The following is a 27,986-nucleotide window of genomic DNA, read 5'->3' as shown; positions in this document are numbered from 1 at the left end:
ACTGGCACTAGACAGTATTCTGCCTCTAGCCCTACAGATCCCGGGCAGCCTCCAACTTTAGACGGGGTAGTCTGGAAGGTTAACCACCAGGATTAGCGTGCAGTAATGCCTTCACCCTCGGTCTCACCAACTGGTACACATCAATGCCCAGCAATCAAGGGGGTTTGAGACTTCATACAAAACAGATCTTACCCCAGCCTATGGCCCCTGGCGTACATTAGTGGCCCTGAGGCACAGGTCCCTACTCCTGAGCATAAGAGGGATGGAATGCCAGAGTGGGAGACATGTTAAGGTCCCAGATGAGAAGATGGTGTTGGAATGCTACACATCGATGTTATCCCAGAAGCTGGAGAGGGAACCCAGCAGGGCCACGAGAGAGAGAACTGTTGCCCTGAGGACCCAATTTCTTCCCTGACATACCCTATCCCCCCAAAAGGGACACTTATAGTCCCGACTCAGTTTGCCTGGAGAAAAGATCCAGGGACGCTGTGCCTGTGTGCACGTGGGTATGTCAAATGGAACATTCTGATTTAACTAAGACAACAAGAACACCTAAAATATGTAGTGTTCTCAAAGAATATGTTCTGTTCAGGAGATGACACAAGGTTGATAAAGAGAATGCTTCTGAAATGAAGAGAAAAGGTAAAACAGAGCATATGACTTTGTTTATAACAATTTGCATAGTAAATATTTAAAAAGACAGAGGTGAAAATCCCTTTTTCAAAACTCTCCAAGAACTGAATTCTGTATCTATTTAAAAAAAAGAAAGAAAAAAAAAAACACAGTAACACTGAAATTTTCAAGAAGGAATAAAACTTCTCCCTTTGATTGGTATACAATGGCTCAGACCACATTTCTGGTTTTAAGAAGATGAAGAGGAAATCATTTGAAGTGTGCAAGGAGAGACAGGTAAGCACGGTAAGGCTGTGCAAGTAACGACAGGTGAGATCGGAGGTTCTTAAAAGACTTCTACCCTTTGTACCAGGATTCATTTCAACCTCAGACGTTCTATGGAAGCCAGGCTAAGGGTTCACGTCCACCTCTGCTCTGTAGGAGCATTCAGTCTAAGTTCAAACAGAGATGCTCTGTTCTGGCTAAGAAAATAACAACAAAGAAAGAAGACAATGTGGCGCAACTTCCTCCTAATGTAGGTTTGCTTAAAATATCAGGCTGAAAGGCAAGGACTGACCAAGAATTTTCCAGAATCTTACTGATACTCATCCCTTCCCCTTTTTCACTGTGGTCCCACCCTGTGACAACACAAAACAAGGCTGCTAAAACCAGAGCCGCAGCTGTGACAAGCAGCAGCCCCAACCAAAATCCCATAAGGCACTAAGCTAAAGACTGTAGTACAGAAAAACAGCTCGGGGATGCCAGAGAGTCATCTGATCATTTCTTTCTCCCTGACTTAGCTAATTGGCACTGGACAGAGAAAACAAAAACAAAACAAAATTCTAACTCAAACACGGTCAGAATTGAGAATCCTTGGTTAGTAGGTATGAGAAAGATGGAAGCTCAGACATTCTTAGGTATTTTTCTCTCCCTAAAAGGCACCTGGTTCTGGCACTATGGGAGTTCCTCAGGTAAGTTCAGATTAAATGTAATATACCATCTAAAAGATCTAGCTGTGTGACAACCTAAAAGACTGCCTTTTGAGATTCAGGTAAAAGTTATTCATAAGCAATTAACTTGTAATACTGTGACAATTATGTGGGATGCAAATGAAAAACAGTATGATTTCCCCCACTGTGATCCAAAATAATGGGTGGAAGGAGAGCCAATCATCTAATAAGAGAGAAAGATAACAAAATGCAATAAATAGGGATGAACCTCAGGCCCTTTACACGGAAATTTCGTTCACAGTCCTCTAACAGAGAGGTAGCAATACTGCAGTCACAGCAAGTGCTGGAGACTGGAACACACTTGTTGGATTCCAAAGTGGGAAGCCATGAAAGTCCATCTGAAGATGCCCCATCCACACTGTGCTTATAAAATCAGCATGTCCTAGGAGGCCAACGTCTACGCACCTTCTTACTTCAAATTTTACCATTAAGAAAAACAGGACATTTTATTGAATAGAAGAGAAACACTACTGTATGCAAGACTCTGCTAGACGTGCGTGAGGAGCTGGACAGAAATCCCCACACCATCACGGATGGCCCGACGTCCACCGTCCTCCACTTCAGACTGGACCTCTGCACAACGCGGTCTCAGCTGCCTCCAGCCAGTCTCAGCGGAGGCCGCACAGAGGAGGGTCAAATCAAGCCAACCATCTGGTCGATCTGCCGCATGTAGACGCTCTTTAAGGGCAGCGAGTATCTCCTCTCGTCAGGAACACGATTGCACTAGGAAGAAAAAAAGCCAGGGGGGAAAATGTACTCTGAGTTAAAAATCCAAGTATTACTTGCTAAGAGAATAAACTGTGGTTTCTCCACCGGGCACTGCAGGAGGCTCAGCAGCATCCCTGGCCTCTCCCGTAGGTGCCCCCTCACCCCCACTCCCCCAGTCGTGACAAGCAAGATTGCCTCCTCACATTGCTCAATGTTCTTTGAGGAGGAAACCACCCCCAGCTGGGGACCACAGACGTCATTCAATACCTTCACTTCAGGGGAAGAAACGGAGACCCAGGGAGGCTAAAAGATATTCACCCAAGGGGAGAGTGACCAGGACGAAAAACTCATCCCTTGGGTCCTTATCCTAGTCCCCCCAGAATTTCAGAAACACCTGAGCTATTTGAAAATACAGCTGGCTGGGGCACCTGGGTGGCTCAGTCGGTTAAGCATCTGCCTTCGGCCCAGGTAGTGATTTCCAGAGTCTGGGATCAAGCCCCACGTCGGGCTCCCTGCTCGGCGGGGAGCCTGCTTCTCCCTCTGCCTCTGCCCTTCCCCCACGTGTGCCTCTCTCTCTCTCTCTCTCACTCAAATAAATAAAGAAAAATCTTAAAAAAAAAAAAAAGAATGAAAATATAGCTGGACTTTGAACAATGGAGGGTTTGGTGCAGTTGAAAGCCCACATACTGCTCGTGAGTCCCTCAGAACTACTGACGGCCTACTGCTGACTGGAAGCCGTACCAAGAACATCAACAGTCGGTTAACTTGAATTCTGTATGCTGCATGTATTAGACAATATATTCTTACAATAGAGTCGGTTAGAGAGAATAGTGTTATTAAGAAAATCATAAGGAAGAGAAAATGTATTTACAGGACTCCAATGTATTTATCAAAAAACACCTGCATGCACATCAGACCTGCATTGCTCAAGCGTCAACTGCACTGTGGTTTTTCCTGAGTTTAGAGTTCTTCCCATCCACAGCTAAAACCTAAATGCTTCACAGAGCTTTCTTGTTTTAAGGAAAAGCCCCTTTCCCCCGCTCAAAGGAGATGCAAGTTTGAGAACCAAAAGTGTTTATCTGCCAACAGTTTCCACATACACTCATGACACGCTTGCCCCCAAAGACACAGGTTCCCACTGCTCGGCCCCACTACTGAACTCACTAGGCCCCGCTCCTCCTCCTCATGAGATCAAGTCCAACAGGTCCTTCAGCTCATCCCAAACGTTGCACAGCCATGCACTTGGAGGTCGGGTCCTGCTGCCTGAACAGCCCTTCCTGGAAGCTCCCCCCATTGCTCACAGATCTTCTGAAAAGTGACCTCTGCAATGAAGCCCTCGGTACTCTCCAGGGCAGATCAGCTACGCCCTCCTCCATGCTTAGGCAGCTCTTCAGGCAGCGCCTCACTGCCGAACACCCGGGGAGGAGCCGGTCTCCCCATGAGACCCCTCGGATGGACCCACATCGCCAGAGCCAGGCACAGGATCAGGTCTAAGAGGAGTGTCTCCTTGCAGTCCGGCTCCTGGCTCCAACATATGACCAGAGGCTCTCTGTGCCTCCCTTTCCCCACATGTAAAATGAGACCAAAGGCACCTACCCTCCCGGGGCCTCTGTGAGACACTGACGCATTATGACCGGTTGGAAAAGGGGCCTGGGCTATGGAAGGCGTTATATAAAACTGTTATTACTCTTTCTTTCCCCTTCTCTCCCTTCCCTTTCCTTCTCAGTTAGGCTGTGTTCACCTAGTCTACACTGCATGGCCTTATGGAGATTTGGGGGACCGATTCTGCTCTGGTCTGTCAACGTAGTTCGCAGACTTGATGGTAAAGACCGTCAATGGGACTGAAGGCCAAGTACTGAAGCACAGTCCGGGACCAAGGGGTGTCCCCTAACCAAGGCAGTTTGGAAGGAGGTGGTAGGAATCTTGACAACAGAGGCTTTTTCTGAGCAGAGAGGCGCCATCCAATGCATGTGGGATAACCTGGTTTGATATTTCAATTGACACAGGTCTCCTTCCCCATCCTCACTTCCAAACCATCCTGACTCAAATCAATACAACTACCTAGGACTCCTACCAGAAACTCCAGGGCTTGTTTCCAAATCTTTCCCAGATTATCAGGGATTATTAGGATGGTTGAGACATGCTCAGTGAAACCCTGCTTTAAACGAAACGGAGTTCTTCCGTACTTCCAAGAGCATTTCATTAAAAATCTCAATGACTGATGACTGCTCTTTCTCCCTCTCCTGCTGGTGGGTGATTTGGCTGGATCTCTTCCATCTGTCCGTCCAGATCCACTCTCTCCCCTCCCCCATCCTTCTCTGGCCCCAGGGGTCAATTTAATAGATTATACCAAAAGGGTCTCTGTGGCCCCTGACTTCTGGAAAGCATCACCAATGGGAAGCTCCCACAAAGAAGAGGGCAGAAGGATGGTTAAGTCTTTACTCTGCTGGCTCCCTTCTTGCAAGCTCACTGGAGCCAGCTCAGAGCCAGCTTCTGCCAGGAACCCCCACTCCTGCATGCCTCTGCCCACCCATGTTCCTGTGACCACGAACTGCTGCAGTGAGGATGGACAGTGGCGCTGCTCCCGTGGGTCCCCACACCCTGACGATACCCACGTCAATGGTCTTTTGTGAAACTCTTTTCCAGTGATGCAGTCTAAGTGTGCCACTGATTTTCTAGCAGGGACTCTGGATGAAAAGTCTGCATTATTTTTCTCCTCCTCCACATGCCAACCTCCCCACCCCCCGGAGAAAGCAACTTACGTTGGAGCTGGAGTTGATGACTTTTAACTCGGGTGACTTAGGCCTGTGCACAGACTTCCCTTCTTGGTCCTGCTCTCCGTCTTCAGAAAAGAATTCCTTCCAGGGTGATTCCCGAAGATGTTTATCCACAGATACAATGTGTCCCTCAGTTGTAAACATGTATTTGGTTCCAGACTTGTGGACTGGATTCTCCTCATCAAATAACTAGTAGGGGAAAAAAAAAAAAAAAAAGAACATAAAAGGAAAGGAAATAAAAAGGAAATAAAATTAAAGGGAAAAAAAAAAGAAAATAAAAAAGATACAACTGGTAGGTCTAGGAATTTTGGAACAAACTTGGTCAAATGTATCCCAGACTACTCAGGGAGGAGAATTTGCCAGGTCCTCAAGCTTTTGAGTGACAAATGGGTGAAAAGGTGATTCCCAACTCTGGCTGCAAACCAGAATCACCAGTTTTGTTTAAATCCAAATGCCTGAGTTTCCCCGATCCCATCTCACCCTGCTCAGACCTAAACATTCAGAAATCCCAGGGCTGAGACCCAAACTTGCATAGTCTACGAAAGCTCTCTCGATGACCCCCATGTGCTCCCGAGAGTTCTGGCACTAGAGTTCTAGAACCACCCCACTTCACACACGTAGGCCCCATACTAGAAAATGCTGGAAGGGAGGAAGCAGATCCTTCATCCTTCTCCACATCCCAGGGCCTGGCACAGAGCAGACACGTGTGCCACCATCCCACTGATTCCTGTCAGGACACAGGACAGGCTCCAAGGACAGAGGGCAGTGCTTTCCTTCAATAGGAGGAATGTGGCAAGAGCATCCAGAAAGAACATCTAACTGAATACAGGACAGGTCAGTGGGGGGAAAAGGCAGGTGTCTAGTAAATGTTAAATGAGTTAATATCTAGAACAGAAATCTCAGTGATGGAAGAAACCTCAGTCACCTGAAGTACCGTACAGATTGAGGAAAAATGAGACTCGCCACACCTTGTCTGTGTTTCCACAGCCAGCAGGGGAAGAATGTGGTAGGCCTACGTTTTCTGGCCCCAGACCCTATGTTCTTTCCTCGAGAACTGCCTAGAAGGTCTCCTTCACTTGCTCTAGAATTCACCCTGCGAACACCGCAGGCGCCGCGGGCTGCTGACGGGATGCATGCAGGACCCCTGACAGCCTGCAGCAACCGGCCCGCACGCCCTCCCCACCAGCAAAGCACTGAGACGGAGGCCTAGACCCCCACAGGGATCTGGGCAGGCCGGCCACCTTCCCGTGGGAGGGCCTCCCCTGCAGTCTCCTGTGAAAAGTCACACCACTCTACACTGGTGATTCCAAACCCTGGCTTGACAGAAGCACAAGCCACTTACTTGCCAGAATTACACTCTTGAGCCCACTTCTGAAGATCTGTTTCAAGAGGGCTGTAATTTTAACAAAGGCCCTAGGGTGGTTCTGATCCAGCTGGCCCCTGGACCTGGGAACTGGGGACCTCAATAACAGCCTGTCACTACTGCTCTACTCCCTTTGAGTCTCAGCCTCCACACTGCTTTCCCAGCAGGAAGCCCTGCCCCTCTGCACCTTGAGGAAGCATCCTGCTGTACACAGCCATGCCGAGTACAGCCGCAGAGAAGGTGGGAGAGTAGCTGCGTGCACAAGCCACAGAGACCGTGTGTGCACGCTGCAGAGCAGGGGAGTGGAAAGAGCACTGCAGGAGTCAAGACCAGGACTGAAGCCTCAGCTCTGCCCTACAGTCACCCAGAAAATCCAGGCAAGTCACCTGACATCTCCATGTAGACAGCAGCTCCCAGAAGGGGAAGAACAAATGTTGACAAATGATCCCTTCAAGGTTTCCTCCAGCACCCATGACTCTGTCTCTCTCCACACACCTGAGAGCCAATGGGCTGGGGTCTCAGCCCAACTCACAAGCATCAGAAGATGGAGGAGTTGAAGACACTGCTCTCTTTCTCAGAGACTCCTTCCCCGACCACCACAACTCATGTGCGCGGCTCCTCTAGGAACCGTGACCAGGGCTTCATACCAGTTGTAATCCGAAGTTCCTTTGTTTACTTGTCAATGCCTCCCAACAATGTTAGAAACCACCGCAGACGAGAGCACTGCGCTCTTGTTTTGAGAGTACTGTGTCCCTGGGCCAGCACATGTCCAGCACAGAGCCGTGCCTGGTGAATACATACTATGTGGAAGACCAAATGAATGCATGCTCCGAGCACTAATAAACGTTTCTTGGGTTAACCTTCGAACACACATACCAGATACAAGTATTTACACGTCTCACTGAGAAAGAAGCTCTCCATCCGGTCCTCTTTGGATTTGTCTATGACGTGATGCAACGTTGCATAACCACACCTATAAAACAAGTTTCCAGTTATTCCTGTCTCTGCTCCTTCCTATCTGCTTACTAATTTAAGAAGTGGAAATAGTCTATTAATAGAATAATCACCAAATTATCAAATGCTATATGAAAAACAAATTAGGTTAGTTTTAAGAGCTATCCTTTTTCAGCCTAGACTACTGGCAAATTTATGAAAAAGTGGTTTGCTGCTACATCAACAGGTTAATTATACGGGAAAGAAGGGGGCACTGGTGGAGGATATTTGCCAAGTACTTAACATGACACCAAGAAAATGATTGGCAACAAATTCAGAACTAATTGAAATTTTCTGTCCTAATATCTGTAGAATTGACTTAACATTGGCTAGCCTAAAATACTATTTTGTAAGAAAAAAAGATATACTGCTAGGCGAAAAAAAGTCACAAAATTGAAATACATATGTATAAACACATATTATATATAAAAATATATGAAAATGATCATAAGTATATAAACTTAAATGTTGACTACTGATTGTGGCTCTCTACACATGGAGATTACAATGATAATACTCTACCTCCATACTTCTTCTGTACTCCCTAAACTTTCTAGTACATGTATTATTTGTACAACTAGGAAGAATAAGTTACTTAAAAAGGACATACACAGTCTGCTGGAACCTTAGAGAAAAAAAAGGTGAAAAAAAAGGCAATTCCCACTGTAACGGACCAGTCCTGCTACACAAAAAGTAAGCAATTTCCCTACAGAATTAACATTAATGATCTGTTCTATAAATTAAAGTGCAAAATAGAGTACTTCCCCGGAACAACTGAAAATAAATCAAAAGTGGCCAACAGAAAAAGGAAGGAACTTAGAAAACTAACTTGACTTTTGTGTACTTTTCCAGACTCTGCAGAATATCCATTCCTACATGGAGGTAGAAGGGATTCTTGGTTGCCTAGAGAGAACATGAGAGAATGTGATCCAGCAGTGCCTGGAAAACATGCCATCAACAAACATCACGGTGACTGCAGGACTCTCTCAAGGAGGTGAGTCACTGGCCAAAGGCAGGCACAACGCCCAGCTCACGTTACCTTGAAGGGTCACAAATGGTAAAGAACAATGGTGTTCTGTCGGTTCCTGTCAAAGTACCTGTACCACCTGTTTAACCATGCCCAGGGCTGAGACAATCCCCTCCGGGGTAGAACAACATTGTGCTCTGGCTCTCTTGATCCCCGCCATGATCCAAAATGAAATAAGGCCTCACTGATGGTACCACATGTGAGAACAAATCTCGTTTCTCTCTTGCCTCAGAACTCTCTATAAACTCAAGATGCAGACCCAAGGATGCAGGACTTGGCCCCCATTCCACTTACAGCCTTTTGAGGAAAAGCGAAGAGGAACAGGAAGATTTTCAAACAGGAGGCCCCCACACTTTGCTCTCCAACTGCCCTACGAACTCAGTCCTTAGGGTTGCTTACTCAGCTGTCACATGCTCTTGCATGGTTTCACTAGGACACCAATTCTCTGAGAAGACGAGACCGGTACCCCACCAACAGTTTAAAAGCTGGGGGTCATCCTGAATTCCCACCTAGTGCCCGCCTGCAGCAGCAAATGCCAGCTCCTGCGTCTGAGGCTAGCGGGCTGTGTGGGCAGAGAGCACAGGGCGTGGCATCCGAAGGCGGAGATGGGAAGCCCAAGGGTTCTCCCACTTCTACGAAAATAGTCAGTGGGAGGAAGAAGCTGAAAATAGAAAGAAGAAGTGACAGAAATGAAAAGGTACAAACGCAAAGGCAACAGACTTAAGCTTAAGAGGAGGGCTCAGGCAGCACCAGCCATGGCGTCCCCGGAGCACAGAGCCGGGCTATCCACCCAGCTCAAAGAAGCAAAGTCGGAGGCTATCCGTGCCCTCTTCCGAGAGGTTATCTCAAATTCAGGAGGTCTCTCTTTACACGTGAGGCCTAGGACCCATTTCGTGGGATTTCTCCCTTTTTCATCTAGAAGCAAATGGCATGATTCACTGTCAATTTTTTCTTTACTAAATCAAAACCACAATACTAAGCCTACTATGAGGACGCCTAACAATGAGCATCTTCTTGTGCGGGCCGGCCCCCTTCAGGTCTGTCTCAGGTCTACCGAGGTGCACTGAAGGCCAGCTTTGCACAAAGCTGCTGTATCTGTGAACGGGCGCAGGCTCTCTGTGTGAATGGATGGCACACCCAGAGGCACAAATATCTACCTTCGACGGCGGGGGAGGCTTTACAGCTAGAGCGGCAATCCCTCTGGCATTATATTCCATGCAAAAATTAACACTATACATTTTTTTAAGGCGTTAAACAAAAACAGATATTCAGATGAATCCCAGATGATTTCCTTTACCCAGAAAAGGAATTCCTTTGGTCTGAATAATGATTACACAGATCAGGGTTCCACAGGGCATGAGGAGAGAGCCATATCTCAAAAAAAAGTTCTTTAGCCAAATAAATCTAGAAAACATGGAGTACTAAGTCTTCTTTCATGTTTAAGGGTGTGAGAGAAAGGCCTATGGTCCAGGCAGAATGGGCTTTGCAGAACGTAAGGTTCAACAACTCCGTGTGTGACCGCAGACACTTCTCTGTCCTGTGGACCCAGGAATCACACTCAGTACCAACCAGCCTACGGTTAGGCAGCCCCCGTATTGGAGTCACTAGGAAACCGCCCAGTTCTATACCCATCGGCCAGTGTCCGCTAAACACCAACCGCTACAGGTCCTGCTGGCATTTAAACACAGAATCCAGTACCTGGTAGAGAAGATACGTGGACTCCACTAACTCGGGTCTCAGCGGGTAGAAGAGCACGTCGGGGGCCTGGAGCTGCCAGTTGTACCTCTCAGGGAGGGCCCCGTAGCGTTTCCAGATGGCATAGTAAAAGGCATGGAGGCAGATGGCATCTTCCACATCTCCTATCAGAACCTAAGGAGAAGACGCTTTTCTCAAGTGGCAACACGTGACACAAAGGCCCTGGGCTCTCCCTCTGTCCCCCAGTTCTTATCCGACCTGGCTGGAGACAAAACCAACCCAAAAGTAGCAACCCAGAAAAAAGGATGCCCTCCCTAACAGACCATCCATGCCAAACCTGTGCAAACTGCATAGGACAAGACGTTAACTGTACTTGGGAGCAAAGAATAAACAATAAGAGACAGATGATCCAAAAATCACGTACGGTTACTTTCAGCCTCGGTTTTGCACTTATTTAGTCTGGCTCTGTTCAAGATCGGGAGGACTCATCTCACAAAGAGAATAATCAAGACATACTGCGTGGCTACCCTCCCAAATCCGGACAAGCCAGGGAACGCTCTGGTATCATAACAGAACATAACCACAGAAACCCTTGGCAATGACCGCGTTCTCCCAGCAAACACGGGTGCTGAGTACCTGCAGTCCGGGGAAGAAGGCCTGCAGAGAGTCGATCCAAGTGTTCATCAGCTGCCCGCTGAACATGTTCACATTCACATACAGCGGCGGGTCTCCTTCTCCTTCGTTACAGGCTTCCCGGCTAACGGGCCAAGCAGAGCAGGCAGAGGTGAGGAGGAAGCTCACTGACAGCCCTCCAGCCCTACTCCTCCCGCAGCCCCTGCTGCTTTAACCTCAGTGGCATCAACATGAACATTTTCTCCTGACTCATTCTTTTCAACCTTTGAAGAAAAACTGCCTCTACCTGTGGACACCAGACTCTAGCATAAGGTAAAAGAGAATATGGGTATCTAGCAGAGTCTTTGCTGGATTTGACCTGAGTGGAAAATCCTTGTTACTTCTACATTTAAAAAAAAAAAAAAAGGAGTCTCTTCTCTAATAAGGTTCTACACCAGGGGCCTGAAGGAATCCATCAAGAAGCTTGGGGATTATAGGTTGGAACTTTAAAAAGCAAAAATGGGGGTGCCTGGATGGCTCAGTCAGTTAAGGGTCTGCCTTTGGCTCGGGTCATGATCCCGGGGTCCTGGGATCCAGCCCCACACTGGGCTCCTTGCTCAGCTTCTCCCTCTCACTCTGCCACTTCCCATGCTTGAGCTCTCTCTCTCTGTCAAATAAATAAATAAATCTTAAAAATAAATAAATAAATAAAAAGCAAAAATGACTGAACTCCGGCCAAACGGCCTCTTACTGAAACACAGCACTCACAAAAGGGGTTCCTACTACAACAGCTAACCTAGAAATGGGTCTAAGAAAATCCCAACAAGCAGAAACTCGGTAGCTACCACCTACATTAGATATTTAATATACAAAAGCATACAAAGAAAGACCTAAGGAAATGAGGGGACATCAGGGTTAGAAGCCACTGTAGCTTTCAATGGCACTTCTCTCCTGCCCTCCTGATTGTACAACTGGGTAGTAGCAAATTATGCTCTTTTAAACAATGGGGGTGGGGGGGAGATGTGGTAATTGTCCTTTCTCTCATTAGGTATAAAGACCAATCCAAACAATTCTTTGGCAAGTAAAAGAACCAAAATAATCTCAGTAATGGTCCTGTATTACAGCTCTATCTGCCATTAAAGCCACAGTGGAACACAGGCACATGTCACTCCTCATGGCAGCCAGTCTCCCCCATGGCCGCCAGAGATCCTGGACTCTGGGCAGTCACAGAGGGCGTGACACGTACAGCCCACTCCCACACTGTACCACAGCCCGTGTGTGGGACCTGCAGACCTGGGCAGAAGTGTTGGTTTGTCAATCCACACTTCAGTCATGAAAGCACCCTTTTGGCCTCTCTTTCTATCCCTCTTGTATCAGTCACTCTGGGGGAAGCCAGCTACCATGACTTGCCTACAAAGATGGCCACATGGCAAGCAACTGAAGCCTGCCGACCACCACAGGAGTGAGCCAAGAAGTGGGTCCTCTGGCCCCAACCAAGCCTTGACACGGCTGTAGACCCTGCCAATAGCCTGGTGACACCCTTGTGAGACCCTAGGTTCACTCAGCGGCTCCTGGCTTCCTGACCTTCAGAAACTATGGGAGATACTGTTTGTTGTCTTAAGCCATTAAGTGCTGGGGTAATTTGCTATGCTGCAGTAGAAGGCTAATACAGCTCTTCACCCCCAAGTATCTGCCCTAGAACTAGGAAGTGGGAAGATGAGTGCAGACACCACAAGACGCTGTGGATTCAGGCTGAGAACACACCCTACTTGTTTTACGGGGCAAGAGAGGAGACACACCCTCTTCTTAAGTAGTTCTGAATACTCCTGTACGCAGCATTAAACATCTCGAGGTCTTCCTTTTCTCCAAAGAGAATGTAAGATTTCAAGAGGTATTCATAGAAGGAGTCCAGGCCAGCGCCCAAGCCGCTCTGCTTTCCAACCCAGCGGCCCGTCTGAATGTTCACCACATTGCCTGCAAAAACAAACAAAGCCCGTGGGGCCCCAGGTGTCTGGGGACAGCTCCTCCTCCAGGGTGCCCTCAAGTCTGGCCCCACCGCTCAACCCGCACCCTGGGCCTTGGCAGAAAAGAAAGAATGAACGTCTGGGCCTTGGCAGAAAAGAAGGAATGAACGTCTGGCCCTCACATTATTATCAGTCCCATCAGCGGCAGACAGCCAGGAAATCTTTCTCAATACACGGTGTTTAAACACTGGGAACAAAACTGGGGAAAACACTTGAGGCAAGAGAAAAGTAAATTTGTCATTTTGCCTTTCCAGATTAACAGTGCATTTCAAATGCCAAAGGAGTGTTCAAACCTTTGACTTTGTAATGCCATTCCTGGCAACTTATCCTTAATGAAAAAAGTGTTTTTTAAGAAAAAGTATTGTGTCATTCATCAAGAATTATGAACTATATGATTTATATTATCTGTAAAATAGGGGAGGGAGAGAGAAATAATCCAAGTATCCAACGCTAGAAGAGTTAATTAATGGACTCTATGTAGATTTTAAAGATGGTAGCTATGAAAACAAGGTAACAACTTGAAAAACCTGAACTGCCTAATGTAAGGCAGAATAAAAATGCTTATTTATAAGTTGAAAGTATATAAACATTGCACATGCAGACCGAAAGGGCCAATGGGAAATTTAAAAGGTAATAATTTATGGTGATACTGGCAAACCATTTGGTGGTGGAGTGGCAATTTGAGCAACTTGTTTATTTTTACCATTGCTGCTAAACACAACAAATATGTACATACATTTAATAACTTAACGAATAACCAAAAATCACATTATTGACGCCTGACTGGCTCGGTCAGTAGAGTGTGCGACTCTTGAGCTCAGGTTCAAGCCACAGGCTGGGCACAGAGTTTACTTAAAAAAAAAAAAAAAAAATTACTTTTAAAAAGCAATGATACTCTAGGACAACTAATCAAGGTACTTTTCAACAACAACAAAAAGTTTTCTAGGAGCACCTGGGTGGCTCAGTTGGTTAAGCATCTGCCTTTGGTTCAGGTCATGATCCTGGGGTCCTGGGATGGAGCCCCACATCGGGCTCCCTTCTCAACAGGGAGTCTGCTTCTCCCTCTCCCTCTGCCCCTCCCCCTTGCTCATGTTCTTGCTCTCTCTCAACTGAATAAATTTAAAAAAAATTTTTTTTTAATTTTTCTCAGTGTAAGACAATTTAAAATAGTATCTTAAGTGAGCAAAAACCTAGTACTTATTAAAGATGGATGATGAGTACACAGGGAATCATTATTCATTATACTTTCTCCCTACTTCTGCAGATTTGAAATGTTGCATAATAATTTTTAATAACATCCTGACCAAACATTCTCAAGAGGAAAAAAAAAATCCCACCTGATATAGGGTTAATCCGGCCTTTCAACCTACCACCACATGCCTAGACTTTTTTAAAGGAAAAAGCCACTCTACCAGTAACTCCAAATGCCTATATTTAGAGCCTTATATTGAAACAATATAATCTGCTTCAGAGGCAATTCTTTTTATAGCATTTCCATTAACAATTATTTTCAAGTGGAACATGCCCAGGGATTCAAATCAGAAGGGAACCCTCAAACAGCAAAAACATTATTCTTTCCCATCAAACATTACAGCCTCACTCTAAGGAGAAAGTCCTACAGAGAAATTGGACATGGCAGACATGAGGGGCCATTCTCTCTGAGGTGTCCACTGTCAGGTTCAGAGGCACAGACAGAAGGAGTGGAGAGTGGGGAGAGCCCCAGAGAAGAGGAAAGGAAAGGGGGCCAGATGTACCCAGTCCCAATGGCCTGAGAAGGTGCCACCACACCTAATAATCCTGTATCATTGCTCCGCAGGTTCCAAAGGGCTTTCACAGCACGTCTGGCCACCCACTCAAATGTAGAATCCCCCAGGAGTCGGCTCAGAATCCCAAATTCCACCAGAAGGGAACCGGCGCCCGCTGTACACGTTTCATTATTGCTGTCAGGAGGAACACCTGTCTTTAGATTCACCTGGGGACAGGAAGAGACAAAGGATTTGGGGCAAGACTTGTGAGGAACCCTCAGGGCTAGAAGGCCAAGTCACAGCCACTAGCCTCAACTACTAAACCAAACTTACTGCAGAGTGACTCAGCTCACCGCCTTCCATGTCACACCTGAGATAGACATGGGAGTTAAGCTTCAAAGACACAAGACAATTAGAACACCACAGCCTTCTTTTAATAAGAGCAAGTCTTAGGGGAATGGTTACAATACCATGCACTAACCCACTTCGTTCCAGCACCAGGCTCTGGCATCAGAAACAAAGGCCAGCTGTGGAATTCCCCTATCAATTTTAAGTGAGCTACTAGGAACTCAACTCTGCTCAGTGAACATAAACAAATCACAGACTGGCAGACAAGGGAGACAGGAAGAAGGTGACAGCCGGTTTCATCACTGAGGCTCTGTGGGCTGGCAACTCTCTGCTGGTTACCTAAAAGGCTGACTCAATTCCCAAGGGAGTTCTGAGCTCAGCAAATCTGAAGCCACAAAGATATAATTGCATTCCAAATCTTGCATTTAAATCAGCAGCTCACTGGTTGGGCTGGGCAGGCTTTTATTTGAAAGATCCATGTGAAGCACACCCAGGAACATTCGCCAGGATCCGACAGTACACATATGAGGGTCTCTGGGGGAAGGTACTCGAGTCAGAAATAAGACAAATTCCCCATCCTATTTGGTAGCAGAGGATATAAATGGCACATGCAGAAGAACTTCAGAATACTGAGCACAGGAACATAAGTTCCTTAAAGGGAAGAATCAGGTATGTCAGCCTTATGCTTGGCACTCAGTAGGTGCTTGGTAAATGTTGAATGAATTAAAAAAACATACACATCACATTTAGGGACACTCTCAAGGACACAGCTTTCCTCTTTCACATCACTCCCCCCTCCCCCCAAATAACTTAATCAAAAAAGAATTTTAATTCAGGAAGATGCTGAGATGTCCAACTAGTCTACCTACCCGAGGATAGGGGATCCCTGTCTTGGTGTTCTCAAAGGCCGGCAGGAGGCGCACAGCCAGGTCATGGGCCATGTGCAGTAATTCGTTATCATAATCCTTAATTGTCATGTCACCAAAGGGCTGCTTGGAGTCAGTTATTATTCTGTGGGCAGAAAGGAGGCTTCCTAGGACCCTAAAAGACAGGATGACAAGAACACAAAAACAATACAATCACGCTGCCTATCAACGCATACAATCCAGTTCACACTGCAAGCAGCGGCCTCAAATCCCTTGAACTCACAGCTGCCTGGAATCAGACAGACTAAACTCAATGGCTTCTTGAAGTTCCTTCCAGCCCTGATAAATAACCAATTCTTGAGTAACCACATTACTGAAGCGGGTGGGGGGGGAGGGACCCTTCACCTGAGGCCACCAAGAATAATCTCACTTAAAGTAATAACCAATGACCAGTAGTCTCAATCATCTCATCGGACGGGAGGGTACTAACCATTCTCAGAATAAGCATTACCTTTCAGTATTAATAAATGACTCTCGGTTTCTCTCACACGGGGAAAACACTTCACCATATCGGAAACGGGAAAGGGAAAGACAACAAATACTAAGTAGCTTCCCTAGTTCAGGTTGCCAAACAGCTGAGAAATTCTCCACTCTGGTGAGGAGGCAAGGTGTGGAAAAGGAGAAAGCGAGGAGGAGGGAAAGACCCGCTCCGAGGCAGAAGGTCACCAGCTCTAGAGCCATGTCCCTACAGAGCCAGGAATCATGCACCACTCCAATGATCGCAAGCTGACTGTGATGTTTGTCAGTACAAATGTTTTCATAACTTTAATTTCAAATAAATGATACATCTGGAATGGTATGTAATAACACAATTTTCAAAAAGTCTAAATAGTAAATTTTAATATATCAACAATATATCAACCCAGAAAGGCAAGATACAAAACTGAGTATGGAACACATGCCCAATACCTCAGTGGGGAATGGTGGGGAGAGGGGCGGTGGACAGAGAAGACGGCGGGCGGTTGGGGGGAGGCGGGGGTGGAGAGAAGAGAGAGTGGCACACGAGGGGGAAATACACCCGAATGATAAGCAGTGGTCTTCTGTGGGTGGTAGGTAAGATGGGAAACTCTCATTTCCTTCAGAAATGTGTAGGGGTTTTCCTAGGACACAGGAAGGAAATGAGACCCGACACCAAGTGACAGTGAAAATCTGCCTTAAAAGGACACCCGTCTCCCACCTCATTAACACTTGAGTCTTTTTTTTCAGCCCCCAATGTGATTACTTTGAAATGTCCATTGTTCCACTGTTAATAAAGCCCAAAAGGGAGAGGAAAAATGGACACAGCACCCATAAGGTCCCCCATGGACTCTCTACCTGGCTCTCACAGCTGGGAAAACCTCACAGGAATTTTGCTGCTCACACACAAAAGAAGCCTTCAATCCATTTCATGTACTATTTTACCTGATTGTGGCCTCAAAGACTTGGACGGTGGAATCTTTGTCAAATGAAACTGTGTCGATCACTAACTTGACTGCTTTCTGGAACTCAGATGAATTTCCCATTATCTTCAAAAAGAGGAACACAAACCATTACAACAGCTTGAAATGACACAGAGGGACCACTATCTAAATGTCTGTACACGGTTTTGCCACCCTTGGGAGGAGCAGAAACACAAAAGTTAGAAAAGCACAGTTATCTCTTAGAATATATTCCAGGACAGATGGCAAGCCCATTTCCTGCAACTCAAGACTCCTATCTCCAAATAGTCAAACTGTGAAATATTCCTCATGAATCATTAGTATCCCTCACCTTCCCACTAGACTCTCCCTCAAACTTCAGTCTGATCTGATTTAGGATGCAAGGCACTGGAGTTCCTAAATCTCTTGAAAAGAGTAAAAATAAATCCAAAAACCGAAGAAACAAAAATATAACTTCCCCTATGCTCCTCAAATAAATCGACAGCTTGGGTGCTTGGCTCCCAGGAGACCAAAACATCTGGAAAACCACTTGTTGCTGGTTATCCAGATGTCTAAACACTTTGAGAAACAGTAGCATTATCTCTTGAAGCGCAGCATAAAACCAGTGGCATTCAAAACAAATAAAACATACAAATAATCAGCTCCATGTCCTTTTTAAAGACTGATCTAAAATTATGATTCCTATTTTGGGTACATAAATATGATCTCATACTAAGCCACTCTCTCCAATATGAAGTGCAAATTGGGAACAAAATTTTACAGATTAACTGAACCAGAATGCTTTCATTCTGTTCAAAAATTTAGGACGATCCGGGGACTTTAAGGACATCATAATGATACACACAAAGGAAAAGCAAATAATTTCAAGCAGACACTATTTCTTTCAAGTGTGCCTTATTTCTTGGTATTTCTTGGTCTGGCCCATAATTTCATCCCTCTCTTCATTGTTATTTTGCCATAAACATGCAGAGCAACTACAGACGTTTCTTTCCTGGCCTTTACTTCTTTCTTTTTAAAAGATTATGTAATAGTGCTACACGTTGCCGCCAATGGTCAGGGGACTGCTATCTTCTGAATGTTTCCATAGCACATCTGTTAGAGCCTGTTTAAAATGTTAGCAAGAGAACAAGAAAACCTCAACTGAGGTAACACCTGAAAAATAAGCCTGAAGTGCTAGCACACTGAAGACCGGATATTCTACAATGAAAACCACAAAAAATGGCTTTGTTTCCTTACAGATGCTCACCAGCAACAATATCTGTTAGCAGCTGCAGAGGCTGATATGATCTCAGATCAAGTGGAGGATGGTCAAGGAAGCCAGCAATTTTCAATTACATATTCTAATTTCCCACTATAGTCACACAGCTACAGACAGAGCAAGCAGGTTGTGAAATCATTTGCTCAGGCTTAAGAAAACATGGACTGAACAAAAGAGTTAAATCGGTTTCTTTATTGCAGGACTTCTCAGAGCCTTTAAAATGCTGGTGTACATTGTAGCTCTCCAATAATGGGAGAGGCATACAGAACTTCTCAAGGTTTGTTTGGGAATAGAATTCTTCTTTTAGGGGCTATACCCTTGGAAATGTTGTTGGGAAGTGTTGAATTTGTAGAAATTCATTTTCTGAACACATATTTGCACTCCTACTATACATCAGACACCATTAGGTGGAGAGTGCAGGGAATAATAGAGATGAGGTCTCTGTACTTAATGAGCATGGCGGAGAGATAAAAAGACACAATGAGGGCCAGAAACAGAGGTCACGGATGAGAGGTGCTCCTTCATAATGTATATGAGTTCCAGAAGACTGTTTAAGTAACACATATAAGGCTGAGTCAGCCTCTGGGATCTTCAACAAGTTAACTCTAATTAGGCTGAGCAGACTTGCCTGGGCACATTGTGATCGCCGATGACAAATGACTGAAGTGGGGCAGCAAGAACTACAGAAAGAGCAACTGGGCCACTAAAACGCTGTGCAACCACAGGCTGGCCAAATGAAAGCCCAGAGGCCCCGCAGACCTGGGCCAAGAGCGCATAGGGAGATCGGTCGCTCAAGCTCCTTCCAAGGCCTCGTGAGTCTTCCGCCAGCAAACTCCAGGGCAGCTCTAAAACTGACTTAGCTAGCACTACCTGCCTGCAACCCTGACAGCTCTAAGCTTTTCTCGGGGAAGTTAAAACAGACAAGGGTACGTTATTAAATACAGGATTCGGGCTCAACTACGGGAAGAATTCTCTCATGGTAAAGGCGTGCTGGACAATGAAGCGGAGCAAAGAGGTTGTGCGGTCACCCTCACGAAGGAGGATTTAACAGGCTATGCTGAAATACAGTCCCTTGGAAGCACAGTGCAAGGGGCAGATGGTGCACAGGGCACGCACAGTGTGATGGTAAGTACCATGCCACACTCGGTCCTTCATGGCTGTCCTGAGGTCTCCAGCTCCCCAGCCTTCACAAGGGAAACCACAGGTCGCTGGGGGGAAAGGCAGCACCCGAATTGGCAGTGTGGACAAAACACAGAGCGGCATGCAGAAAGGAGTGTTTCTAGAGAAGGCCCTGCGTGGGGGCCGGGACCAGGGCTCGGACACACTCTTGGGGAGCACTAGTCAGATGCTATTCCAAGGACCCACTGACATGGAGCTTGTCTTTTACTTCTCAGATCTTAACTACAGTAGCTGTCAACTTGAATGGAATGCTCTACTGATTCCTTTATGGAATAAATTAGTGGGAAACTGGGAGAAACATAGGCTCCCCCCAAAAATCATACTTTCTTCTCCACTTTTTTTAGGGGAATCACATCTCCACTCCTTTGACCTTGAATGCCTTTCTCGCCCTCACCATTAAGGTCATTAAAATAAACAATGGCTATCAAAGTTATGAATACATTTTGAGTACCAGGTTTCTTGGAATTCCCATCCCTGGTGGGAACTAGAGATAATCAACTCCAAAATATCTTAATTAGTGAGAAAAAAAAATAAGGCTAAAGACTTACTGCAAGTGTATCCAGTGCATCCACAAGAGTCAATGAGTAATTCCCCAGGACATCATTGATGTTCAGATTTGAACTGAAAAAGAAATACAATTAAAGAAAGGTGCTTTATTTCAAATGAGAAAAGGGACAATAAAATTAAACACCCATCAGAAACTAAAACTGTTGGACTCTTATTGATTCGGGGACAATTATATGTGGGTGAGTATGGCAGTGGTCCTATCTGCCACTATCACTATCTCCTAAGTGACCATTTCTAGAGCGTCTGCAAACAGACTCAAGTCACACAACAACAGAGACACACTGATGATGCTATTGTGGGAAGAACATGCAACAGGAAGTCAGGAGATGGTGAACCAGAGTCATGTGCCCTCCCTGACATACCGTTTTATCACCACAAGTCACCTCCCTGGCCAGTTTCAAAGAGATCTTATTTCAAACTTATTAGGAATGAAAAAAGAAAAACCCTGTCATGTGACCTGCCCACGACCTTTTATTTTATTTTTTAAGATTTTACTTATTTATTTGTTTGAGAGAGCGTGCACGAGCAGGGGGTAGGGTGAGAGGGAGAAGCAGGCTCTCCACTAAGCAGTACTCGATCTCAGGACCCTGAGATCATGACCAGAGCCAAAGGCAGACACTTAACCGACTGAGCCACCCAGATGCACGCCCCCACCCCGACACTTTAATACAGAAACCAGCTCCTCCAGCAGGTTCCACACAAAAAGAACCAAATACCTTCCATGATGGCCTGATTACCACTCCCCTGTGCTTTGGCTGGGGGAGTATAATAACCTCTTGATCTCATTTTCTCATTCACATCTCAATCCAAGAATCCCCATCACCTCTACCAACTCTGAGGAGCTGAGCCAAGACAGGACTTCTCTGCACTGGAGCTACACGCACATTTCTGCCCATACCTCCTGCCCCCACAGTCCACACCGATTCCCCTTTCTGAAGCAATCTTAAGCCTCCAACTTCAGGCCTACAGTGAGGGTAAAGCTCCCCAGTCACTCAGACAACTCCTCATAATGCTAAAAAACAATGACGAGGATGAGAAATAGGTCGGGGAAGGGTGGGGATAGAGACATCATGCAGCTTGACAAATCCCCGGGACTTCAGTTATTCCACTGTCTCATTCCCACAAGACCAGGAAGGAAATGGCAAAAGCCTGAAAAGATGTAAGTAAGGAAAGAAATAGGACACCTGTTTACTTTTATTGAAGACCAAAGTGAAAAGCCCTAGCTCTATCTTCAACAGCAGATTCGCTGAAATTATGGCACCTCCCAGCACAGTCCCAGACCACGGTAGCTAGTCCTTGAGTCACTCGAATGGGGCCTGGTCTCCCTCCCTCTGTTCTGGATGGCCTGCTCTGCTCTCTGAAAGTGCACCCTCCCATGTGCCTGGGCCCGGTGAACCGACGGCCACATGTCACAGCTGTTCGTACAGGAGCCTTCCTGTTGCTTTGTTGTGTGCTATGGTACCCCACTGAATCTAGGACAAAGAACTCAGAGCTAAGGTAGATACATTGTTTGAAACAAGCTATAGAGAGGGGGCTATCTGGGAACCAGGATTATCTCGCCCCTCACAAGCCATCAGGCCAACACACTGCACGGCTGAAAACTGCACCGGCTTCTTCTATGTGTAGATTCTTCCTAAATGGAGTTATATAATTGCAAAAGGTCCCCTAAAGAGGAGAGCTGGGGGTTAAAATAAGCACTTCAAGGGCAGTGCCAGCCAGAAAGGATACAGGAAATGCCGAAAGTTGGAGAAGGTCAGAGTAGACAGGGAGCTCCTCCTGCTCGATTCTGCCAACTCTAGAATATTCTGTTGGGTTTATATATTTAACTGCTTTGCTCTGTGGCTCAGAAACAATGAGTGGTTCCCACGACCCACCTCATTAGAAAATGGCTATCTTGCCACTTAGCATCCAAGCTGGACGATGTGTAAAATACCCCAACTGCCCTCTCCTGAGCTGTAACCTCGTCTGGGCCAAGGTCACCCTCTCCATCTGCACAGGCCCATGGAAGGTAGTATGACTTTTGATCGCTGTACTCCTTCACATGATGTATAGTACTTTTCCTGCAGGCTATAACTAAAAAGGACCCAATTTTACAATACCTCTTGATACAGTGTCCAAGCAGTCACTCACAATGAACAGTTACATGCAATGCTACGGTTAAAAAAAAAAAAAAAAAAAAAATTTGGAATAAGTGGGTGGGGCCTTCTCTCCACTCAAGACAAATCCCCTGAAAAATCTAAGGTGCGCATTAAAGCACTTTTAATTATTTTCTACCAAGTAATTGCTATACAGTCTTTCAAAATGTACCAAAATAGAAAGAAGAAAAAAAAGAGGGTGTGAAGGGAAATGCAGATTCCATAAAACCCTCTTGGCCTAACAGCACCATTTTACTGTGATTCCATTTATGCCAGCCCACAATGCGGGTGTACGACTGTGGCCTTGTTCTCTGGAGATACTCCTGATCCATGGCTAGCCTGACTTACCTGCTAAGTGCCTCAAGCCAAGAACTCAATCTTTCAGTATAAGGATATGCCCACAAGTACACATCTTTCACATCACCAGCTGGCGGAACTACGATGACCCAGAATTAAACTCTCCACTTAATTTTACCATGTGTGACTGTTCATGACATTCACCCCAGTGTGCATTTGTAAGGTTCGTATCACTCCAAAACAGAGGTGGAAGAAACTACAACCTTTGACGGGCAATTTTTTCTTATGTAACTAAGAAAATCAAACATATGGTTAAAAAAAAAAACAGTCTCCCACATATACTTAACCTGTACCAGCTGTTCAGAAATCTACCTAGTGCTGGGTAGGCACAGAGATAATAAAAGAAACGGTCTCTGTGTCGAGGGATTGATAATCTGGGGAGACACGACAAAGGGAAAGGAAGGTGAATATACAACAGCACTCAGTTCTCAAGTGATGTTGAAATGTGGAACAGCAGCCCAAAGAACCAAAGAAAGGAACTGAAAGGAGAACCAAGTGTAAAGCGAGAAAAATAGTCTTCAAAAGTTCAATGGCATCACAGAAAACGACTTAGGTCTGACTCTGAAGTAGGACAGGAGTTTATAAAGAAGGAAGAATGCACAGGAAGCCATCTTATGCTAGGGGTGCCCAGGAATGGGTCAGTTTGGGGGCCAATATCAGTTGGGGCTGTGCACAGATTTGCTTTTTTACTTGAACAGCAATATGGCTGGGGAGGAAGCAAAGAAGGATCACGTGCCCAAGGCCTGAACTACTGTTAGCATTCACAAGATTACAAAAAATAGAATATCCAAATTTATTTGAAGAAACTTGGACCCTCCAACCCAAATTGGGGATATGAGAGTAACTGACTTTGCAAAGTAATCTATAACTGGGCCAAAAGATTTGCTATTTTAAAGTGTTCAGGTTTCATTTACTTCACGGTAACTTCACGGTAACTCCTCACACTACAGTCAAAGAAGACAGGCAAGACAAGCCTCAAGCACATGTGACTAAAAAGAAAAGAGACACAGGTAGAACCCCCATGGTTTGTTTCTGTACTTCCTACATAATATTCTAATGGTTATGTCACTCTGTATTTTAAATATATCATTAGAATAAACTTGAGAACTATCATTAGAATACATTTGATTTTTTTTAAATCTGAAAAATCTGGGGGCACTTGGGTGGCTCAGTCGGTTAAGCGTCTGCCTTCAGCTCAGGTCATGATCTCGGGGTCATGAGATGGAACCCACGTCAGGCACCCTGCTCAGCTCCTTCTCCTTCTGTGCTCTCTCACTCTCACTCTTGCTCTCCCTTAAGTAAATAAAATCTTTACCCCCCCCAAAAAATTTAAAAAATAAATAAAATAAAATCTGAGAAGTTTTTACTGTAAGTGATCTATCTTGGGGATGTAAACGTATCCTATTGTCTCAGAGCCAGAATGACAAAGCTCTGGTTCTAAACTTTTCCTTGAAAATACTGGTCTGAAAAAAGTTAAGCTAAAGAAAGAAGAGTAAAAAAATTAACCTTTCCACTCTTTTGGAAGCAGCCAGTGTGAGGGTCAACTCAGGGTCACCATAACTCCAGAGTTCTTTCACCTCCTCAAAGACATCAAAGGTTTACCAACTGAAAGGTTTATTAACCTCTGGGCACAACCCCTCCCAAATGCCACCCCTCAGTAGCTCAAACTCCCATCTTTCCAACAACCATTCAGCTGTCTCAAAGCAAGCTGACCTTAGTTTACCTGCACTGCCATTGTACAATCAAACCAAGACACTCCTCAGCACACTTCATCCTGAAACAAAAGCCTATGCCACCCGGAACTACCACAGGGACCAGCAAGTTAATCAACTGCCACGTCACCTTGCTGGAGAGGGGCTCCAACTCTCCAAAGGGTTTCTACGGTTCATTAAGAAAAGCATCAAAATGTCATCAACTCACTCTCCTGACCATGATATTCCCAACTGAAAGCGTTATCACAAGTCCTCATTAAACTGTTTTCCTTAGGTCCACACCATAAAAGGAAATCTGAAGAAGTCTGTGAGAGAGAATAAGGGCACTTACTCAAAGTATCCTCTCCCGCCTTGTAATACCATGAGCATTAGGGGGAAAATACAAGTAAGATCCAAAATATGTACACACACTTGGTTTCAACTATGTAAAATATGTGTAGGCATATGGGTGGGAGCTGGCAGGAAAAATAAATTAAAAATAACTGTCTGACGGGGTTTTAGGCTTTTTTATTTTTTCAAATTTTAATCTTTTTTTTTTTTTCCTCCAACAACAAACAACAAAAATGAGATCCAAAGAAAATACATAGGTATAAAGTCTGGTACATTTAAGGACTAACAATTAACTCATTAATTTCCTAATATCTGGAAAGGCTCCAGTAATTTTTATCAAAAATTAATAAAAATTTTTCTCAAAAAAACAAAACTGAGAAAGTGTTTATATGCATAAAGCCCGATAAGGTAACACAAAAAAAGTAACTCATCAGTTTCCTACAATCTTTAAAAGGCCCAGTCCTTTGAAATAGCTTGGACTGTGCCCCTCGCTTCACTAAAACTGATGCTCCTCAAATTGTCATCTGAGATATGACTCTGTAGATAACCAAACCATTTTTTAAAATTCTTCAAGCCCCTTTAGTATATGGGCTTCCTTTTCAGAATTTAAGGACTGGACTCTTCCTTTTACCAGGTGAAGGAAGATACATCCCCCTAAAAGTCCAAAGGCACCCACAGAACGTGGGATCAAGGCAATGCGCAGCCCAGCTCCTCCACTCCCACCACCCAGAGGAAGGTAGTCACCTATCTGGTCTAACAGGATCCATGGCAAAGCACACCCATTCCCTCCAGCTGGAAGGTCCTCAGCTGGGTATGCTGTCCTCTTGGACTCTGAGGTCAACAGGGGTGACCCTGGAAGCTTAACCTCCAAAGGCTGGTGGGAGGGGAGGACTGGCTGACCTTACTGGACAGTCCAACCACCAGAGTGGAGGAATTTATGGAACAGATAAAGGTGACAAGCAATGCAGTGGCCAAAGAATCAAACCCTGAGTATCAAGACCCCAAATCTGAGCTAGATAGCCTCTGTCTCTCAATCTCCACCCCCCCCCGCCCCCCTTTCCTGTAAATTCCCTTAGCCTAAGTAGCAGCCCCTGTAAATGAAGGACAAAGATTGTAACCCTGCTCTGCCTCCCGATCACTGGCTGGCTTTGGAGAAGTCCTTTCCTGGAACCAACTCCTGAATTTTTATATGGGGATGGGTGGAAGGGAGATGGAAGGCTTGTTTTGAAAGCTGCGTTTACAAGGGATTTCGTTTTGATTATATACATGTTCATCTGAAGAAGGGGTTGTTGAAGATGAGAATCTAAAGCCTCCGAAGCTAACCCCTGGTACTGCTACCGTCCCTTCCGGTCTCTGAGCCTCAGTTTCCCCATCTGTAAAAGAGACTGCGTTGGACAGCTGTCCTGTAACTCAGAAATCCCGAGAGAATCAAGAAAGAGGACAGCCACCGGCCCATCCACAACCCCCGCCCAAGCCCAGGGGGACCCCCCAGGGGGAGTGTCAGGGCCAAAGCACTGAGCGGGAAGGTGTGGCTCCAGGCCCCCAAATGCCTTGGCATCCCTTGGGGGACCCGGAGGTCAGAAGGCTGCACCCTGACCCGGAGGACCGAAGGAAGCGCGTGGGGCGCGCGGCCCGGGGGTCGGGCCAGCGCCTACTACTCACGGGTCCCCGCGGTCAGGCCCTCGGCCGCGGCAGTGGATGGGGTTGAGCTCGTCCTGGGGAAAGGCGTGCGCCATGTAGTTGTCGTAGCCGAAGACGAACATGCCCCGCGCCAGGTCGCGCATCTGGGCGCGCAGCTGCGGCGGGAAGGCGCCGCTGTAGCGCTTCTCGTACTCGTCCCGGCCGCGGCCCCGGCCGCCCAGCACGTAGCCCCAGTGGGCCGGCCCGCACACTCCCGGCTCCGGCCGCCGCGGAGCCCGCCGCCGTCCCGCCGCCGCCGCCGCCGCCGCCGCCGCCCCAGGGACGGGCGGCTGCAGCCACGACGGCCCCGACGGCCCCCCGGGCGGCCCGGGTCGGCCGGCGGGCCCCAAGGCAAGCGACTCGGGGCCGTCGGGGGCCCTCAGGCGCTGGAAGCCGAAGCTGAGCGGAAAACGCTGGTAGAAACCCATGCTGGGCCCCAGCCCGAAGACGAGCCACAGCACTCCATGGAGGCCAAGCCGGAGGAGCACCAGCCCCAGGACGAGCGCTCGCCATTGCATGGTCGCGCGGGCGCCGCGGGCATTATTTTAAAGCGCGGGGGACCTCCCCCGCGGACCACCGCACCCCGCACCCGCCCAGTAGCCCCGCTCACTTCCCCTTTAAGGAACTCCCCCGTGACGCACCAGGAACCAGCCCATTGTCCCCCACCCCCAGTCCCTCTGGCCGCCCGGCCAGGCCCCGCGTTCGCCCGCCCAGTAGCCCGGGATTGGCCCCGGCCCGGCCCAACCTCGTGGGGGCGCGGCCGGGGACCCCCTCCCGCGCCATAGGCCGCCCGGACTTCCGCAGCGCCGCGAGGCCCCGCCCCATCCCCCGCCCCGCCCTCGGGGCCCCGCCCCATCATCTCGCCCCGCCCCCTGGGCGGATGGAGTCCAGATGGGCTGGCGTGGCGAGTAAGGGCCGCTCGGGCTACTGGCGAGGAAACTTCCAGCCAATGGGAACGCGGCACGGGAGCACCACAGGGACGCCGAACGGAGACGTGGCCCCCAACCAGCCGTCTTCGGGTAGCCGGGACCGGAGAAAGCCACTCCAGCTCTAGGTTAGGGATGGTGCCAGTTAAAAGACGTAAGGAAAAGGAGGGAAGGGGGCATTTCCTCGTAAAAGAAGCTACTTTTGCATTGCAAGGGCAGGGTTTTTAACAGGACCGTCGTTTACGGTGGGGGGTGGGATACTACGTGGTAGCCCCGGACCGCACAAAAAGGTATCCTGAATTCTACTCTTTTTTATCAGAACACCCTAATTTGTAAGAACCGCTCACTGTGATTGTAAAACACGTATTCCCAGATCTTGTAGTAGACCTAGCAAATACCAGTGGAGGGTCCTGGAAATGTCTGTATACCAAGTGCTCTTGGACAATTCTTAGCATCTGGCAATTTCAGGAAATGCTAAATTAGGCTATATTGCCTTTGTCTCGGAAATAGGAGCTTTAGAAAAAAGGGGAAGAGTCATGGCCGCCGCTACCACCGACTTATTTTTGCCAAATCCATTTAACCAA

The 27,986-nt window shown here is 46.8% G+C and overlaps 1 protein-coding gene across 1 annotated transcript; it reads right to left on the bottom strand.

Annotated features, from left to right (window-relative positions):
• Positions 1–753: 753 nt before the first annotated feature.
• On the bottom strand, positions 754–27,045 carry LOC111143820 (ER degradation enhancing alpha-mannosidase like protein 1). Its single transcript, XM_022497738.1, has 12 exons — positions 26,459–27,045; positions 20,244–20,316; positions 17,242–17,345; positions 15,784–15,955; positions 14,610–14,793; positions 12,597–12,771; positions 10,822–10,942; positions 10,189–10,359; positions 8,293–8,366; positions 7,347–7,443; positions 5,093–5,296; positions 754–2,345 (listed from the first exon to the last, which is right to left on the bottom strand). Exons 1-12 carry the CDS (start codon positions 26,992–26,994, stop codon positions 2,256–2,258), a joined length of 2,001 nt encoding a protein of 666 aa, XP_022353446.1. The 5' UTR covers positions 26,995–27,045; the 3' UTR covers positions 754–2,255.
• Between the last annotated feature and the right edge of the window lie 941 nt (positions 27,046–27,986).

The sequence above is a fragment of the Enhydra lutris genome, unplaced genomic scaffold (genome assembly GCF_002288905.1).
Source record: "Enhydra lutris kenyoni isolate GAN:26980312 unplaced genomic scaffold, ASM228890v2 scaffoldscaffold10, whole genome shotgun sequence".
NCBI lineage: Eukaryota > Metazoa > Chordata > Mammalia > Carnivora > Mustelidae > Enhydra > Enhydra lutris.
Note: the sequence above shows the minus strand (reverse complement) of the source record. Positions and strands in the feature narration are given on the sequence as shown.